At 40.7% G+C, this 19472-nt stretch overlaps 1 protein-coding gene across 4 annotated transcripts in view; it reads right to left on the reverse strand.

The window, feature by feature from the left end:
- ARID4B (AT-rich interaction domain 4B) overlaps window positions 1-19472 on the reverse strand; it is a 90700-nt gene that overhangs the window by 40296 nt on the left and 30932 nt on the right. For all 4 annotated transcript variants that reach the window (XM_033144310.1, XM_033144309.1, XM_033144311.1 and 1 more), the window contains exons 3-7: window positions 19096-19206; window positions 17598-17663; window positions 12692-12782; window positions 4365-4444; window positions 1107-1198 (exon numbers count right to left, since the gene is read on the reverse strand). In XM_033144310.1, coding sequence (XP_033000201.1) covers window positions 1107-1198; window positions 4365-4444; window positions 12692-12782; window positions 17598-17663; window positions 19096-19206 — 440 coding nt within the window. The remainder of the gene's footprint in view (window positions 1-1106; window positions 1199-4364; window positions 4445-12691; window positions 12783-17597; window positions 17664-19095; window positions 19207-19472) is intronic.

Consider the following 19472-nt stretch of genomic DNA (forward strand, 5'->3'; position numbering starts at 1 on the left):
TTAACAAGAACCAAGACTACTCAAGAATAAGCCATTATCGAAGTGCATGTATTCACGGTGCACTTGGCAAGGATTCTTCAGTGGAAAGGTTTCTGGTACATCTTTGCAACTTTTTGAAAAAAGATACAAACAGTGTTTTGCCATATGCAAACACACACAAAAAGAAATATATATTCTAATATAGGTGCTTCATTACATTTGCATTTATGTCTCTATTTCAATGTTTGATCTGCTGAGTTAAAAGTCAGAGAACAGCATCTCTGTCACCTGTGCCCCCCATAACCTATATCCATAACATGATATCAATGGCTACCCCCTCTTTCTTCTTAATGTGCGCAATGCCCACCATATAGTATACAACAAAAAAATTTAAATAAAGAAGAACAGCAAGATCCAATACCCATATCCAGTAGTACAAGCAAGCATGGCAGACTTGAGTAGCCTCTGTTTGGCCCACTACTAAATACAAGGGGAAAGTTGTACTTACACTAGGAGTTCAAGGCTGATTATACCCTACAGCTACCAGAACATGAAGCCAACCTCCAAAAATAACAAACAGTTGATTCAGGACTGTCTAAAAAGTACCTCCTTATACAGACATATCTTATTTATGACTGGGCGTTCATTGCCACAATATCTAATGATGGCCACTGGCTTAGTTTTAAAATGAGGAACTCATGCAATATCTTTTTACAAATGGCCAAACTTCTAGGTTCAGAAGCAGTATGCCTCTGAGTACTAGTCACCAGGAGACAAAAAAATAGTTTTGTTGCATTTATGCCCTTTTTGTGTGTTACCCTGAAGCACCTTATTGTCCACTGTGGGAAAGAGGATGCTGGACAACATAGGCTTTTACTCTAACCCAGTAGGATTCTTCTTATGTCACTCTAAGATACAGTGGGCCAGCTGTGGCCTTGCCCCACTCCATTAATAAATTTGTCTGGGTTTTTTTTAATAGCCCTTATGTCCTGCTTCCAATACACATTGGGCCACATAACAGCACTTTCAGTTTAAAGTATGCAGTACATTTCTACCAACTTCAAACTACCTGCTGAAAATTAAGATAATAACAAATTAACAAAAGATTACAAACAAAAACAACTTACATGTGATTAGATCTCCTTCCTCTATTTGTTTTCTTTCCTATGACAGGAGTCCCAAAATGTTCAGGGTTGGTAAGTGGGAGCTGATCTAGTGTCTGTTGAAAAATACATTACATTTATCACCCTTTGAACTGACTCAGGAATTTTCATCAACAAAGTATGTCTGAATATTAATGAATGCATTACACAGCCCTGAAAACTGCAATTAAATTAAATTGAAAAGTGATCTTCTGGAGTAGGCAATGGCTCAGATTATATGTAATGCAAAACCACAGTTTAGTGCTATATGAACAGGACTCCAATAGCTTCCTCATTTTCCTCCTGCACAGTTAGGAGGAGGACTTCTGCAGAGTATAGGGTGTCCCCCCCCAACCAATTTTGGTTTAGCATAATATATAAAATCATGAATTCTAGTTTACAACAATCAGTAACTAACTGCCAAACAAGCCATCTTCAAACCATGGATTTACTGAGACTGACCAGAATATGTTGTAACCCAGGATTCCTGGCTCAGACATAATGCTAAGCCAAAATTCTTTGAAAGTGAAACTACACTTGGCAGAAGTCCTCTCGCAGCAGAAGGAGAGACGAGCACACAAGAAGTCTAAATGGAGCATTTGGATGTTAGGCAATTCCAACAAAATTTTGGAAGTGCTTTCCATAGCACTAGCCTTTTATAAGGTTTTTTTTTTTTAAAGTAAATTTTCATTTATGAGTCTCTAGGCAACATACAACAGCAAAAGAAACAAAATTATAAGCAAAGCAATTCAATTATAAAACAATAAAACCAGCCCAGCAATACTTCAGCAATAAGATCCAGTCATAAAATCCAACTCAGCATAAAACAGATGTAAACCAGCCACCAGCAACTAATTCAATTAGCATATTGACAAGATTCATCCCCAACCAAAGCTAAAACTGACCAAATTATCATGTCTCTGCAGTGACTGGAAGAAATGATATTAAGAAATAAATAACAAATAATAAATGGTGCTATAAGGCCTGGGAGAACAGGAAAGTTTTTGCCTGGAGTCAAAAGGACATTAATATAGGTGTCAGGTGAGGCGCTCTAGGAAGAACATGCCACAGATTGGAAGGAGCAGCACTGAACAATATAATCTGCCTATCAAAATACCTAACATTTGGACACAAATGTGTAAATACAGTCATTCCTGTTTTCTCTCCCCCACACCCTCTATTTAACTTTTGATTCTATAGCACCAAGATATAGTACTCTCAATGGCATCAGCTGCCCTCTGCAGCAGGATGAAGAACCATCAAGAGGAAATAATTAGAAAGCAAGTAAGAGCAGGGTTATTTTAAAATATCTGCTTCTCACTATGCTAAACAGCAGCAACATCCTTTTTTAAATCACTCTTGCTGCAGAAATTCCAAAATACGGCATAAACAGCATTGAATTAGAGTCTGGGAATAGATTAAGGGCTACACTCATATCCACTCACCTGGAAGTAAGGCTCATTGAACTCAATGGGACTTACTCTTGAGTACACATGTGTAAGATTGCACTGTGAAGAGCAACAATTCTCAGTTGCTTATGCATTTTTTGTTTTTCTGGAGAGGTAGCCACACGTGTTAGCAATTTTCAGTTGCAAATTCATAGACTTTGGAGTAGAATGGTGTACACAAACACATCAAAGTGTAGAGAGACTATATCTTAAGAAGTTAACCAGAAATTAACTTCTCTCTTGATAGAGCAGTAAATATTACCGTATTTTTCGCTCCATAGGACGCACCGGACCATAGGGCGCACCTCATTTTTAGAGGAGGAAACAAGAAAAAAAAATATTTTTCTGGTTTTCTTCCTCTAAAAGCCCTGGTTTTGTTGTTGTTGTTTTTTTGAGGATCAGCTAAAAGTTTTGCAGCTGTTTTTGCAAAGGCAAAAGGCCTATTTTTAAGGATCAGCTAAAGGTTTTGCAGCTTTTTTGCCAAGGGGAAAGCCCTGGTGTTTTTTTTTAGGATCAGCTAAAGGTTTTGCAGCTGTTTTTGCAAAGGCAAAAGGCCTTTTTTTAAGGATCAGCTAAAGGTTTTGCAGCTTTTTTGCAAAAGGGAAAGCCCTGTTTTGTTTTGGTTTTGGTTTTTTTTTTGAGCATCAGCTAAAGGTTTTGCAGCTTTTTTTTGCAAAGGGAAAAGCCCTGGGGTTTTTTGTTTAAGGATCAGATAAAGGTTTTGCAGCTTTTTTGCAAAAGGGAAAGCCCTGTTTTGTTTTGTTTTGGGTTTTTTTTTTGAGGATCAGCTAAAGGTTTTGCAGCTTTTTTTTGCAAAGGGAAAAGCCCTGTGTGTTTTTTTTTTAGGATCAGCTAAAGGTTTTGCAGCTTTTTTTGCAAAGGGGGGAAAGCAAAGCTCCTTTTGCAAAGGGGGAAAAGCAAAGAGGAAAAGCCCCATTTTATGGGTTTTAACTCACATTTCTGAAAAAATCTTAAGGAAAGGGAGCCATTTCTACTGTTTGTAGACAGATAATCTAATCAGCCAGTCACATGTCCTGGGGAAACAAACAACCTCCCTCTGCAGCACATTCAACAAAGGAGGGCGGGGCTGAAAGGGAGCCGGGGCTCTTATCTCTCTCCCGATCTCTTGCTGATCAGCTGCTGAGCGGGGTCCTTTCAACACTCCCTTTTCTCTTTGTAAAATAAAAAGCAATTCAGCTCCAGGGACCACCATTCGCTCCATAAGACGCACAGGTATTTCCCCTTACTTTTTAGGAGGAAAAAAGTGTGTCTTATGGAGCGAAAAATACGGTATATACGTTTTCACAGCTAATTAAATGCTTGGGTTTCCTGTTATAGAATTTATTTGTCCTGTGGACTTGCTCATGTTAGCTATTTGTTTTTAGTCTGATTTACATAAGCATGCTTGTGTAAGTTTAACATAAACATTATCATCACTGAAAGCAAACAAATTTAAGCATAATTTGTGTTAAAATTTGTATTGTACAAATGGCCCATCTTCCCTGCTTCACTTTCCATTCTACAAAAAACTAATCAAGGAGTAAAAGGTATTTTGGCTCAAGACATGGTAGCATGAGCATATGACTTCAACAGCAAGGTCTCCTCAATAAGTAGTAATGATTTCTTAGACTCACATCATGATCCATTATTTTCAGTAAGCCATGTTACTACATTCCTTTAATTGGTGGGATAACCTTATAAGAACATGCCAGATTCCTTCAACATAACTAAATAAAATTCAGAATGGCATGGATCTACAAAAAGAATTTACTTCTCATTTAATCAGAATACTTACTTCACTTTCAGCAAAATGTCTCTCTCCTTTCAGGCAAAGCGAAGAACGTCTAAGCGTTTTTTCATCTCCATCATCAAATACTATTTCCAAACATAAAAAGGAAACACAAATTATTAATCTATTTGCCCAATTACAATTAAAAACAAGGAAATCTTGTTGTATGACTTAAAGCTTATTCAGTAGAGACCTAAGTACAATTCATTTAAACAGTAAACAGTAACTAAAAATTAACTATTCCTAAATGTTCTTTGGCTTCTACCCAAAGTATGACAGGAACATATCAAACAGAGTGTACAAATTTAAAAAAATGTGTCTGTGCATGTGTATATGTAATTTTTAATGGTATATTTAATGAAAACAACCCCTATGCAAGGCATAATACTCAAGAGGATTGATCAGTGACAAACTGATGAAGGCCAAGCTATTTATTAAAGTAAATCAACAAAGAACTCAAGGCATTCTCTTTCACTTTTAAATAGGTTTTACCCATTACTATAAATTAATTGCAATCTATCAGGCATAATTTATGAACTTTCTAAGGACTCAACCATTAGTTATTCATATAACCAATTGTATTAGCAGAGCTTAAAAGAATTATTAGCCTATATTTTTGTGTCATCTGGAAATGTCTTTTATAGAATTCAAATTAAGTGACCAGGATCCAAAGGACTATGATTCACAGGCTTTTCGGCTCCCCAGTTCCTTACTACAATCCTCCTCCTTCCCCAAAAGCAACTCATGAAAGGTCAAGGGATCCCCTGGAGCACAATTTGACAAGTGGATGCATCCAGGAAAGAGCAGCAACCTGCCTATTTGTGGACAAAAGCACTTTCTGCTCATTCAACAAATTCCCAACCAATATGCACTTAAGACAGTACTCTAGGACAGTGTTTTTCAACCTTTTTTGGGCAAAGGCACACTTGTTTCATGAAAAAAATCACGAGGCACACCACCATTAGATAACAATAATAGTAGTAGTAGTAATAATAAAAATGATAATTCTTCTCATGTCTGAATTGAGCATGTGAAGATGGCGCACCTTGCCCCGGCCCCACCAGGCTAATAATAATAAATAACAACTATAGTACTAGTCAGGACTCTCCCCCCAGCCACAGGAACTCAGTTCTGGCACCTCTCAGGTGGGCGCCTTCGCCATTATAAGAGAACGAGGGAAGGCGTCCGTGATGAGTTCCAGGCTCCAGCACCTCTTTTTCTAGAAAAATAGCATTGGTAGCAGCAGATGCCCCAATGCTAGGTAGGCAGCAGAGGTAGGAGGCGGTGTCGTAGCGGCGGCCGCCTCGCCCCGCACGGCGCACGGGGGTCAGCCAGTTGCTCCACTCGCGCAGTGCCCAGATGTTGGGCACGCAGCTCAGGTGTCGGCACAGCTGCAAGAAGCTGCCGGGCTGCCGCTGCACCCGCAGCCGCCACTCAGCCAGTCCCGAGGACGGCGGGAGGTGCTCGGCTGGCAGCAGGCGGGCCGGGCCCGCGGTGGTAGCGGCGGCGGCGGCATCAGCCACCGGCCCGGGCAGTACCAAGAGGACTCCGGCTTCTTCGAAGGCCTCGCGGATGGCGCAGAGGCGGAAGGCCACGTCTCCCGGCAGCGGCGAGCCCAGCTCCGGGCGCTCAGCAGCGAAGAGCGGCGCCCTCGGGCACTCGCCCCGCACTGAGCCCAGTCCGCAGCGCGGCCCGCCTGCCAGCAGCTGCAGCCAGTCGGACGAGAAGTCGGCCGCGTCCGCCACGCCGCCCGCGAAGACGTGAGCACTGGGCAGGAAGGCGCTCCGCGGGCTCCGCCGCAGGAGGAGCAGCTCATAGTCAAAGGCGCCCGCCGCCGCCGTGGGCCGAGGGGGAGACGCGCCCAGCCCACCTGCCGCTAGCAGCAGCGTCGCCACCTCCCGCCAGTGCCGCAACCGCCTGCCCATGTTTTCCCACGGAACACCAGGCAACATCTCGCGGCACACTAGTGTGCCGCGGAACAGTGGTTGAAAAACACTGCTCTAGGAGCACATTCAACTTGAAACTGCAATTCCAATTTATAAGATTACAGCATCCAAAATCAAGCCAATGCTCCATGGAGCCCATAATCCTATTATTTAAACTGGTGTCTAAATACTTCTCTATTTTTAATCCTTAAAGGGAGTTACTGAAGAGTAAAGTGTAGATGACACAAAATATCACTAATTTATATAAATGCACTATAATTTAACAACATGTTTCTGTATTTTCTACTGTCTTAATGCATTCTGTTTACAAGGTTGACATGTATAACACACTGAACAGATATTTCATAACTTGTCCTTGAATAACAGTAGCCTAGACAAAATCAGATTTTGGGAAGAACAAAAGTAAAAATTCTCTTTTCAATTTCCATCACTAATAATAATTCCCCATATTAGTCAGTCAAAGCAGTAAGATTTACTTTGTCGAACTTCCGGCGGCGACGCCATCGCCGGGTGGTCGAAGGCTGCTTCGGGTCCGAAGCGCCTTGTCCATCCCGGGGGTTAGGAGCCGCGGTACCGCAGCGCGCGGCTCCGGTTGGGGTGCGGGAAGAGCGTCCCGCACCCTGGGCTCCCCGGCTGCGCCCGCGGAGGCTCCGAACCCTTCCCCTGCCCCCCTGTAAAGGGGGAGTGGGGGTCAAGGGACAACCGGAGCCGGGCTTCGGGGACATGCCCCAACCGGGATGCAAATGCGGCGACAGAGCCCGCGGTGAGCGTCTAAGTTCTACCTGTGAAGAATGGAGCTAAAGGAACCCGGTGGTCGTGAGTAAAGAATTTGAGTGAAATCGTGCTTTTGGGACGATCCGGGGGGAAGGAGAAGGGCAGCCTGCCTCCCTCCCTTCGAGCTCAAGAATCTAACCAATCTGAGTGATTGCTGCTACAGAACTGGCTATAATGTATTTAAAATTGACACATGAGACTGGCAAACTTTTCTTTCGGGAAGCTAACTAGAGGAAAATATCTCCATTTAAAGTTGCGGTATTTGCGCTCCAGCTCAGGAAAATGGCGACGAACAAAGAGGGGAGTAGAAATATGACACCCACTTCCTCCTCCTCTGCCAGTATGCTGGGTTTCGTCCTTGAACTGGTATCGAACTCTGGATTAACGGATGAACAGAGACTCACTGCCTTGAAGGTGGAATTGCTTTGTAGAAAAGTCAAAGTCTTGTGTGGGGGTCTGAAATGGAACCAATTGCCCACAGAGGAGGCTTTTAAAACTTTTGACACTTTGGAAGAATCCCTTGCCAAGGAGCTGAGAGGGCTGATGAGTGAGCTACTTCGGAGAAGAAATTCGCTTTCTGGGGGTGGCAGCCCCAAGGCGACGTCAAGATTTTTTATATCCAGTCCCCGAGGTGTGAGCTCGGGGGCCAGGGACAGAGAATTAAGGTATTTACAAGAAGAAAAGGAATGTTACAAAGAACCGAAGAAGCTGAGAGATGATGAGATGGATACCTCTGAACTCGTGGCAAGGAGAGGTTTGGACTGTGCCTGGATCTGTGGACGTTTGGAGAGGGAAGCTACATGGAAGTTTAGTGTTGAAACCACCAGGAGAAGAATAATGGACAGAGGGGGTGTGGGGTGAAGCATTAAGTAATACTTAAGGTAGCCTGATATGGTAAACTGAAATCGGAGGGTGAATACTGTCAACAATTTTCTGTTATATTTTTTATTTGAACATGAAAGGAGATATTTCAAGTTATCATGTTATTAGCAGCAATCTTAAGGATAGAAGAGATAGATTTGATCGAATAAGCTATGAAGATCAGTGAGGTGGAGTATAAGTAAAGTAAATCTAAGTGGATTATGTTTATGGAATAAGAGGATTGAGATCAAGATGTAGTGATGTATTTTTAGTAAAATGTTGAAGATATAATTGATTGTAATTATACAACTGAATTTAACTTCTTTTTTTTTTTTGTTAGGAGAAATGGTTATAAAATAGACTTAGGATATAAACTCGAAGGTGAAAAGACAGGGGAAGTCAATAGTCAAGATACGGAAATAGAAATTTTTTTTTTTTCCTAGAAAGATGCAATAAGAAAACTTGACACTGTTTGTATTTGTTCTATGTGTTTTGCATTTGTTTAATTGTAGGTGTGGGTGTGGGTATATGTTGTTATAGAAAAATACCAATAAATTCTTATAAAAAAAAAAAAAGATTTACTTTGTCATTCGATATTTCATAAAAGGACAAAATGTTTAAAATGGGAAACATTCCATATGAAACTCTTGCAATCTTAATGTTTGTTGCAATTTTGTACTCTAGGGAATTAGGCTGTGTAGGTATTTTTCTTCTTGAGAGTTTTGCAAAGCAGAGTCAGGAGATGGCTCAGTAAGGGACAATATTCCAATTTATCAATAAAATACTCAAGAGTTTATTCCTGTGTTACATTATCTTTTTGTAGACATGTATATCAGCAAATAGTATCTGCTAGGTCTAGAGATTGTTTCCCTTTTAGGTACTGGGGTCCCTTTTTTGTGTAGCACAGACTAATTTTGATCAAGGGCTCCCCTTCTCTTGGTGCAGACCTTGACTGCCCATCTTGATCAGGAGATGATGTGCCTGTAGAAAGTGAGAGAAGTAGAGCAAAGCTAATCTGATCATCTTGAGTTCCAGAAGGTTTTATACTCCTGAGATTATGCTCCTCTGAGATCCTCTGGTGATCACAAAATAAATGCTTCCTTGTAGTGGGCCTCCCATGTGCTCAGATCAGAATTTGTGGTTTAGATGACCCAACTGGATTTCTGAATGGGAAGCTCCATATCAAGGGTAACCCTGAAGTCCACCAACCTAACAATTTTTCTACCTTGAGTGGAACTGAGATCTCTGAGTTAAGGCTACTGGTCATCTGCAACTATTATTGTTGGTAAGAAGATCAATATGCAGACAATTTTCAGTTGCAAATTCATAGACTTTGGAGTTATTTACCAGGTTACCATCTTCTGCAGTAGTTAGCTGATGATCTCCAATTTCAAATTTGTACACGCTTCTTATTGCATATTTGAATAGTTGTTGTAAACTGTATAGATGGTGTAAGTCCAGTCAGTAAGGAGCACAGGGTCTTTATGCAGTATCTGCACTTCTGCAGATGACGAAGGATTCTTTGGAAGTCCAAAATTTAATGTGTTTCCCTTTTCCTGAATATAAACTCCTGTACTTTGCCTCGTGAGATGCTAGTTTAATGTCTTTAATGGAGGAAATGCTGAAATGCTAAGGTGATCCTCTGATATTTGGACAATGGACAGGAAAGAACTGAAATTTCAGGGCATGACACTCTCCACTGTTTTCAGAACCCTTCCAAACATTTGAGAATCTCAACAGTAATCTCCAACCGTAGTTGTGGGCTTGTGCTGCCATTGCCATCTTGGCTTAAGAGTACTTGGAGGGCTGCTTTTAGGAGAACTTATAAGGACAAAAGAACTGAAGTTGTTTGGTGTCTCTTCCTCCACTTTGGTATTGACACAGTCTTTTTCTTGGCCTTAGTTTCAATTAGTCCAGCTTCTAGAGAATCTTCAAATATATTTTCTTTCTTCGTGTTGTCTCCCCAGTTACATACCTGGAGGATTTTATCTGGCTTGCATGCTGGAGGCCTTTGGAGAGCCTCACAACACTAGTTATCCATCTCCACTGGTGGAGAGAACTGGCCAGGAACTTATTTATGGTAGAAATACAGCCTCTAAACAGGGTTTTTACAAATCCATTCACCAGGATAATTATGGCGATAGGCCCTCTCTTCTTTGGTAAATGGGAGGGTACTTTCAATTTTTTTACTATTGTTTGTAATGTTTAAATCAAACTAAAAAAGAAGTATGGAGACTGGTGAACATGAAGTGCTGGTGAACATGGAGGGTACAGCTTGATCTTCCCTTTCAATCTTCGGCCTTTTTGCATTTACACAGTTCTAACATTTCAAACTAATTTGAACTGCAAAAGACTAAATAGCAAAAAGTAATAGAAACAGAAAAGAGTAAGAGTGAGGAATAGTATCAACAGATGTTGGTTACTTCTTTCCTTTTCTTTGGAGGGGTTACTATTTCAGACCAAAAACTTGTCTATATTTCTAAGCCATAAGGTTTGTTCGATTCAACAATACTGTGAATGAGGTGCGTGCTCATGCATACAGCCCTAGTATTCCCATTTTGCTTCTCCCTTCCACAAATGAATAAACAAACCAACAGGCTATTTATATTATATTATATTATATTATATTATATTATATTATATTATATTATATTATACATTTATTTTTGCATGCATTCATTGCTTTATACAAATATAATGAAATGCAAACAAATAAAATCAATTAAAAGCCAAATTTAGGCTTGCTCAGTGTAAAATCTACACTTGGGATCATCGTTTTCTTCAGCTAGACAAAACAATTAACTTGAAGGTCATGCTTTGTTGTTGGCATAGCAATCGTGGTTTGCTGGGTGAAACAAACCAGAATCCCAGGTTTGTATGTACCTCTAAGCGTGACTGTTTGTGCTTTGTTTACCGTATTTTTTGCTCCATAAGATGCACTTTTTCCCTCCTAAAAAGTAAGGGAAAATGTTGGTGCATCTTATGGAGCGAAGAGCATCTCCTCCGCTGCCCGCCACTCGCAAAAACAGGATTTTGCGAGAGGCGGGCAGCGGAGGAGGTGCTGCTTGCTCCTCCACCACTCCCCACTTCCCGCTAAAGCAGGCTTGGGCGGGGGGCAGGATGGGCGAGCAGCAGCTTCTCCACTGTAGCGGCAGCGATGTTGCTTGATCCTCCCCGCACCTCCGTTCGCAAAAACAGGCTTGTTTTGGCGAACGGAGGCTGCGGGGAGGATCCAGCAGCACCTGCTCCTCTCCCCGCTGCCTCCCCCCTGCCGACAACAGCGAAAGTGGGGGGGGGGAGAGAAAGGGGAAGCCCAGTAGCGATGCTGCCGGGCTTCCCCTTTCTCCCCCCCACTATCGCCAGTGTTGGCAGGGGTGGGGGAGGCAGACAAAGCCGCTTCGCCTGTCTCTCCCAACACCAGCTAAAGTGTGGGGGGGGGGAAGGAGCCTGACAGCATTGCTACTGGGCTGCCCCTTTCTCCCCCGCCCCCTTCACTGGACTGGTCCCAGCGTTTTAGAGAAGGAAAACCTTTTCTAGTTTTCCCCCTTCTACAGTAGAAAGGAGGAGTGAAATGGGAACACTAGGGATGTGTGCACTAGCATACAGCTCATGCTTGAGTTGTGTGCAAAAGCAGCCTTTGTAATATTGTTTGCATTTTTAATTAAAAGCAAAATGCTGCACTTCTTACTGAAAAGTCTTTGTTAAACAAATGTTGAATGTATGCATGTTTACTCAAAACTTAGAAGTTAGTTCAAGTGGAGCTCACTCTCAAATAAGTACACTTTGCATTGCAGTCTTAAAATCAAATTTGTAAGCTGGAAGCTAGGCAGTGTTTTACAGGAGAAAGATCTACTAGATTTTTCCTATCCAGCCCTCCATGAATCTGAAATCTTTACTCATAAAAAAAATAAAGGAACAAGGTTTTATTAATTAACACTGGAAATGCATGCAAATAAGTTTTGCATCTTGAGAAATGTTATCTTTTCTTAGTAGGCATCAATATTAAAGTGATACGTACTTGTCATGAAAGCTGTTGGAAGAGGAAACAAATCATCATTCTGAAGGCCCTAAATGAATGAGCTTACCAACCAGAACTATAGTTTCATCATTAATTCTAATTTAAAATCAACCTGCATCTAAGAAGTAGGTGCTCTGTGATTTCTCATATGTTAAGTATTTAGTCTTTTTAAAGGTACCACAGGAGTCATTGAAAATCGAATGGTCCCCTTTTCTTGCTCCTTCTTTCTTAGGCAGAAAATTAATATGAACATATTATTAGTAAAATTCTACACTTTCCCCACATGTTGTGGTTGTAACAGAAAACAGCAGTGTAAATACTATTCAATATTATAGATTTGAATAAAACTATATATTTTGTGTGGAAGGAACACTCTTAAAATTTCAAAAGGTGGGGGAAACCCTTTCAAAAGTTGCTGAATAATCTCAAACTAAAATTAAAACCCCCCCACCAATTTGCATAAATCTGCATTATTCTCTTTTCTTCTGCCATATTTTCTTCATTTTCCCTTCCCATCTCCATGCCTACTGCCTGTTGTTGTCAAGCAGCAAGTCCAAGAATATTCTCAAGAAGCCATATATAGATTTCAATTAAAGTGATAATTTTGAGAGTAAGAAAACACTAAATATAAAAAAACCAGAACTCAATTCCAATACTTATTATGGAAGAAAAAAAACATTTTTTCCTGACCTGTAATTTTTGGATTGGTGAAAAATGGAGTAGTTTTTCCTTACCTACAGTGTACCAACTAGCATCTGTTAATTTGTTGATGACAGCCTCCTGATATGTTCCATCTGGATTCCTTACTTCCACCACAGTTCCTACCTAAAACATAAAAGCCACTTAGGTAATCTCCAAGGCAGTAATTAGAAAATATTGAACATTTTGTTTTTTATTCAGTTTCTGCTCTCAAAAACCAATCTACACATATAGTGTACATGGCTGGATTTCGGGGGGAAGGGGAAATCTGGAAAACATACCATCTTCACAAGAGGGTGGCTTTGTTACATGCCTCTGAGGCAATCTAATGTATGTCAGGTTTTACTTTTCAGACTTCAAAATATATATCGATTTGTACCAAGAGGTGCCTTTTAGAGCAACTTAATAGGATTATTTTACAAGTGAGTTTTTTCCCCACTCAAACCAAGAAAGCTGTAAATATTAGAACATGCAATGTATAAAATTATATGAAGGCATTTTTTTAAAAAAATGACAAAATATGTTCTATGATGAAGATTCAAAGAGAACTGTGTGCAAAGAGATAGGCAAATAGGGCAGTTTTCTTTCCTGGCTGCAGCCCTTCCTGCAACACTGGCCAGGGATGATGTAAGTTGGTCTTCGGAGGGGGGGGGGATGGGAGGACCAAAGGTTGCCCACACCTGCTATGGAGGGTGATGATCTCCTGACCTTCAGAAGTACCGGGGGGGGGGATGAACAGCCATGGTGCACTCACAATACACTTTGGATCCTGGCCTACAGAGGTTGTAGTTTTGAAATTCTCCTCCAGATGTTATCTTATACCTTTAAATATAACTATTATAACCAATAAACCGGAACTCAGATTTTAAAAAACACTAGTACAGTGGTACCTCTGGTTATGTACTTAATTCGTTCCGGAGGTCCGTTCTTAACCTGAAGCACCATTTTAGCTAATGGGACCTCCTGCTGCGCCGCCAGAGCACAATTTCTGTTCTTATCCTGAAGCAAAGTTCTTAACCTGAAGCGTTATTTCTGGGTTAGCGGAGTCTGTAACCTGAAGCGTATGTAACCTGAGGTACCACTGTATGGCACAAGTTCATGAAAAAACAGAGACATACATTACTGACTTCCACCAAAGTGAACACATAGAAATGTGACTGCTCAGACATGGCTGGAATGTGTAACACACCTGCCCAAACATTCAGTGAAGTTATTATTTATGGGACCCACCTCCTTCGGTCGGATCCAGTGAACAGAATGGCTTTTTGGGACTAAGATCCAGTGGAAGCCGCCACTGGAGGAAGGAAAGGAGATAATTATCACCATTTCCTCTTGCAGTCCCCTGTGCTGCCTATTCTGAAGGGTACTTCAACCCACCAGAGCAGGGGTGGGGATTGGCGGGGTGGGGGTGGATAGGAGGCTGAAAGGGGAAGGATAAATCAGTGAAAACTGTATCCCCCTTCGGAAATGTCTTATGAGTGGAGCTCCACTCATGGAAAGTCTGGATTCAACTCAGTATATAGAACTCAGTCTAAGCCAAAGAAAATCAATTTATTAGCATAGAACTGCTATTCTGGAGTAGACATAAATTATGCTTAGAAACAAGTGTTTTTTATAAGTCAGTATGCCTAAATTATTTTTAAAAGACAGCTTCCCAACTTTTACCCCAAAATGCTTCCAAAAGGCACTTTTCAGAAATGCTGATCTGCCTGTTTACTACTTCCTTACTGCCAGCAGATGGTGAACAAGAGCTAATGGTCAAAGTTATTCCCTAGAATAGTTGCCTAAAACAAAAAACAAACTTATTTCTACTGTGTCCTAAAAATCTAAACTGATGTTTCAATTTCTCTGAATGTCAAAGATTAAAGAAAGAAAATCTCTAATCATTATAGCTATTAGATTTTTGAGGATGACGGACTGAGAAAGTCACCCATTTTCTCTCTAAAGCATTATTTTAAATATTTCTGTAAAAAAAAAAAAAGCTGCATGCCTCTTTAAATTAACCACCATATTTCCTTTCTGTCTCCTGTCTTATGCTACCTGGAGAGTTCATATGGAAGGAGCAATTAATATTATAGAAAACAAAAAGGAAACTACATTTCCTCCGTCATACTGACTACCACTTGTTTTACATTTTAATGGCAGTTACCATTCATTGTTCTCTAGAAGGAACAATATTTTTCTGCCGTGTGCTGTTTTCACTATTAGACGAGCGACTGCTGAGCTTTATTCAACAACTTAAGGAATCAGCAAGTAAAACACACACCATTTCAGTAGTCTAATGGTTACACTTGCTTATTTTAGGGTAGGAATGAGAAACCTTCAGCCTGTTGGCACGCTTGGCCCGCCAAGCCATTTCCCCCAAATCACGTCCATCTGTCCATAAGCTGACATCATTTCTGATCCTGGGAGTTCTGCTCCCTGCCTTACTGGCCTTTTCCCCACCTGTCCTGGGAGGGCAGGGCGTTGACTGACTCCTGCTACAAAAGCCGAGGCTGCTTACGCTGGGGTGTTGCCTAGGGGGTTTTGTTGAGGAGGGGGATTTTTGCTCTTATTTATATTATTTATTTTGCATCTTTGTTTTAGACACTAGGATTTAAGTGGATCTTTTTTCAATTTGGTTATGTACTTTTTGACATTTTCTTTATTGTTGATGACTACTTATGTTTGTAATTATGTCTTTTTCTTATGTTGTAAGGTGCCTTGAGCATAGCTTTAACTCTGGAAAGGCAGCAGATAAATAAAAGTATTTCAAGTTTATGAGAAGTCACTAAACTATTCATTCTTCTGGTTGGAACCAGGCATATGGTCTTGTTTACGCAGCACCAGTCAGTGAATCAGTGAGCTGAGCAGCATTGCTAGAAGCTGCTGATGGGGAGGTAGGATAGTTCTTGTCATAAACATTAGGAGCTGGTGCTGAAGCAAGGGGTCTCACAGTCTGCACTGTGAAAGAGAGAAAGAAAGAGAGGGGGGGGGTTGCTGACTGCCAGTATAACAACCCCTCTTGCCTGTCAGCAACAGTGTACTTCCACACTGCTGATCACAATGCTCCCCCCTGCCTCCTAGCACACGCAGCTAACAACATGAATCCCCTTCTCTCTTCACTGCTCTGCAGCAGCAACCAACAATTCCAACTAACAAACAGCTTTGCTGTCAGCTACTGGATTTAAGGAAACCTTTCAAACAACTGTGGGAGTGAGCAAAGTATGCAGCTGCATGAATACAGTCAAGGCCACTGTGGACAGCAGTTACTGTCTGTCCTGACGATTAAAACTAAAATTTTGATACTGCTTAAAATAATAAATTCATGATTAATCTCAAAGCCAACATTACAGTGGTACCTCTGGTTACGTACTTAATTCGTTCTGGAGGTCTGTTCTTAACCTGAAACTGCTCTTAACCTGAAGCACCACTTTAGCTAATGGGGCCTCCCACTGCCGCTGCTAGAGCATGATTTCTGTTCTTATCCTGAAGCAAAGTTCTTAACTTGAAGCGTTATTTCTGGGTTAGTGGAGTATGTAACCTGAAGCGTATGTAACCTGAAGCATATGTAACCCGAGGTACCACTGTATATATAAAAAGTAATATTTGCAGGCATGCAGTTCTGAATGTAGTTAATTGCAAACTACAGTGGTACCTCGGGTTACAAACACTTTGTAGTACCTCTGAAGTAGTACCTCGGGTTAAGAACTTCACCTCAGGATGAGAACCGAAATCGTGTGCCGGTGGCACAGCGGCAGCGGGATGGCCCCATTAGCTAAAGTGGTACCTCAGGTTAAGAACGGTTTCAGGTTAAGAACGGACCTCTGGAACGAATTAAGTTTGTAACCAGAGGTACCACTGTATGTGTTTTAGATGTGCCAAACAACTGGAAAACAGAAAAAAACATGTATTTTAATGAAAGATCTGTGAGGAGAAACTGATAGGAACTTAAGTATCCTACACAAAATTCACAAGATTATCCATTCCCAAGACATTTTCCTACACTTATTCATTCACTACAATAATTTCAAGAAATTTCTGTAAACAAAGAATCATAGAATCACAGAATTGTAGAGTTGGAAGGGATCACATGGGTTATCTAGTCCAACCCCCACAGACCAGAATTGTCCTGGACTCTAAAAAATTGCCCAGCTAGGCACTGTTTCCTTAACATGCTCAGTCAAAAATCTAATAGCTATTAATGGGGGCTCAAGACTTTTGCCCTTGTACAGCAGCCCCTGCACCACATGGCAAGCACTTTTCAAACTGAGGGGTGTATCAAAAGCAGTTTGTGATAGGGGATGGGGATGTGGGTCCAGCTGTTCAAAGGGGGTGCGGGAGACTTAAATTCAAAAAGACTAACACAGGTCCCTTGCATGACTCTCCGCACAGCATACTAGACCTGGCCTAAATTTTTCTTCATCAGAAGAAATGGCATAAGCTACGCCAAGACACCGTACAGGACACTTGATCCGAGATCCAAAGAAGTACATAAGTGAACAGAGGACACTTCCACATGTGCATAGCAATGTGTGTTGTCATTCCTGGCACACATATTGCACACCATTCTGTACTGTTCCCTGGCCCTCAGGAGTGGCTTTTCTGGGCTGGGGAAGGGGAGCCCATGAAGCTGCAGTGAAAAGGGGAGGCCAGAACACTGTGCATTATCCTTTGGATCCCAACCCATTTATTTGCAGCGTCTATTCGATCACTGTACGTACCATGCCAGAAACAAACTACTTAAATTCTATTGATCAGAACAGCTCAGATTTTAATACTATGCAAACTATACTGTATCCTGCTTAAATAATAACTGTTCATTCTTCACAAGGTAATTGTGGTGCAATGTAGTAGGATTGTTCAATAATTACGCCTAACTTTATATCTATATATACATCACTATAAATATATTGATTTGTTAGGAAATATTTTTCATGGTTAATCATTCAAATATATTACCTTTAAAGGGCCTTTTATGTGATCATCCTGAACTTCCACAGTTGATGAATCATGCCTAAATGTTACCTGGAAAGCACAATTTAAAGGATTGTTAAAGCAGTGCAAGTGTACGTATAGCTATCTTTACTATTTATTTATTTATTTAGGGTGTTTCTAGGCCACCCTTCATTATAACCAATCTTGTGGTGGTGAACAATACAATTAAAACTCATCCAAATTAAACAATTGCAATTTTAAAAATCCACTTCATAACAAGAGCAAATATGACAAATATGATCAAAGCCCAAATCATTAAAATACTGGCCTTTATTCAAGCACAGAGTGGGCCTGCAACCTCCAGCAATAGATAAAGCTAATATCCTACAAATGCCTGGGCAAATGAATAGATTTTTCACTTGGCAACAAAATGAAAAAATAATAGGCACTAAACATACATCTAAGAGAAGGGCATTCCACAACTGGGGCACACCCATTTTCAACATCCCCACATGGTGTACAGATATTTCCGAGTTTGAGTTTAGCCAGTCTACAATAGCTGCAAATTATGCCACTAGCAGACAAATAACTATATATAGCACGTCTCCCCTATTTATGGCCCTATTTGCCACTAAAATCTAAAATATTAGAAGCGCCACCCATTTTATAATCTCCATTAACTTATTTTGCTTTTTTTTCCTTATAAAGGAAAATGAGACGTAATGCAAAGGATATAGTGCTGGACTTGGACTAAGAAAACCTTTGTTCATATTCCTGCTCAGCCATGAAGCAGCATCAATTGTTGTGAGATTACCACATGCATGCTTCCCTAACTCCTTGAAGGAAGGGTGGCACAGAAAAGTAATCAGTAATAACATCATTAGCTTAGAACTGAAGTATTACACACAAACAATAGAAGATACATACATTTATACTGTCTATTTGTAGAAAACTGAATCCCATAGAACTTGCCTGTTTTGAGCAGGAGCTTTGGATTTAACTGATTAACTAAACTGCAAAAACAAACAGCACTTTACATTAATACAAATGATTATTTTATAAAAGCAGGGTTTTGAAATACACAGGGAACATCCACCACATGAGGCTTCCTGCTTCAAAACTTTGCCTTCCAACTTGTGAAGGGTGACAAAACAAGAAGGGAAACAGATGTAGTGTGCTTATCCCTGTAGCCTCCCCAAATCCTAATCAGAACACCTGAAGAGGGCTATAGTTTTTTTCTTTATTTTCAGATATATTGGTGCATAATGAAATTTAGCAGGATTATTAAATGATTATGCAATGTCTACATTTTGGTGTTGCTTTTAAAACAACACTAATGACATTTTGCTGTTGCTCCCTCAAAGTGATCTTAGAAACTGTTAGGAATGGAGAGGGAGAACAACAGGGCACTCAGTACTTCACTAACTCATCCCTCTTAAAATGTATCACTGCAAGACCCATACATTGTGGAGTGCTCTGAATATATGCTATTTTTTAAATGAAAAATTGCACACATACATACCTTGACTTTGACCAGTCTTTTTGTTGTCTTGATTTTGGCCTCACAGAAGGCCCCTCTATATTTTGCACTCACATCAGTGCCCACTGTCAAATATGGAGGCTCATCAAGGGCCTAGAAGAGAAGAAAAAGGAACACAACTGGCTTTTAATCTCTCCCCTGATATTTCAAAAGAGGCAAAATTACTACACTTAGGAGAATAAGCAATCCACTACTAAATTTCAGTGAAAACTTTTCAATGGGAATAATTAAATTGATAGCCATCTTCAAATATCTAAAGGGCTGACACATGGAAGATGGAACAAGCTTTTTTATTCTGCTCTGGAGGGTAGGACCCAAACCAATGGCTTTAAGTTACAAAAAAGGAGATTCCGGCGAAA

The sequence above is a fragment of the Lacerta agilis genome, chromosome 3 (assembly GCF_009819535.1).
Source record: "Lacerta agilis isolate rLacAgi1 chromosome 3, rLacAgi1.pri, whole genome shotgun sequence".
NCBI lineage: Eukaryota > Metazoa > Chordata > Lepidosauria > Squamata > Lacertidae > Lacerta > Lacerta agilis.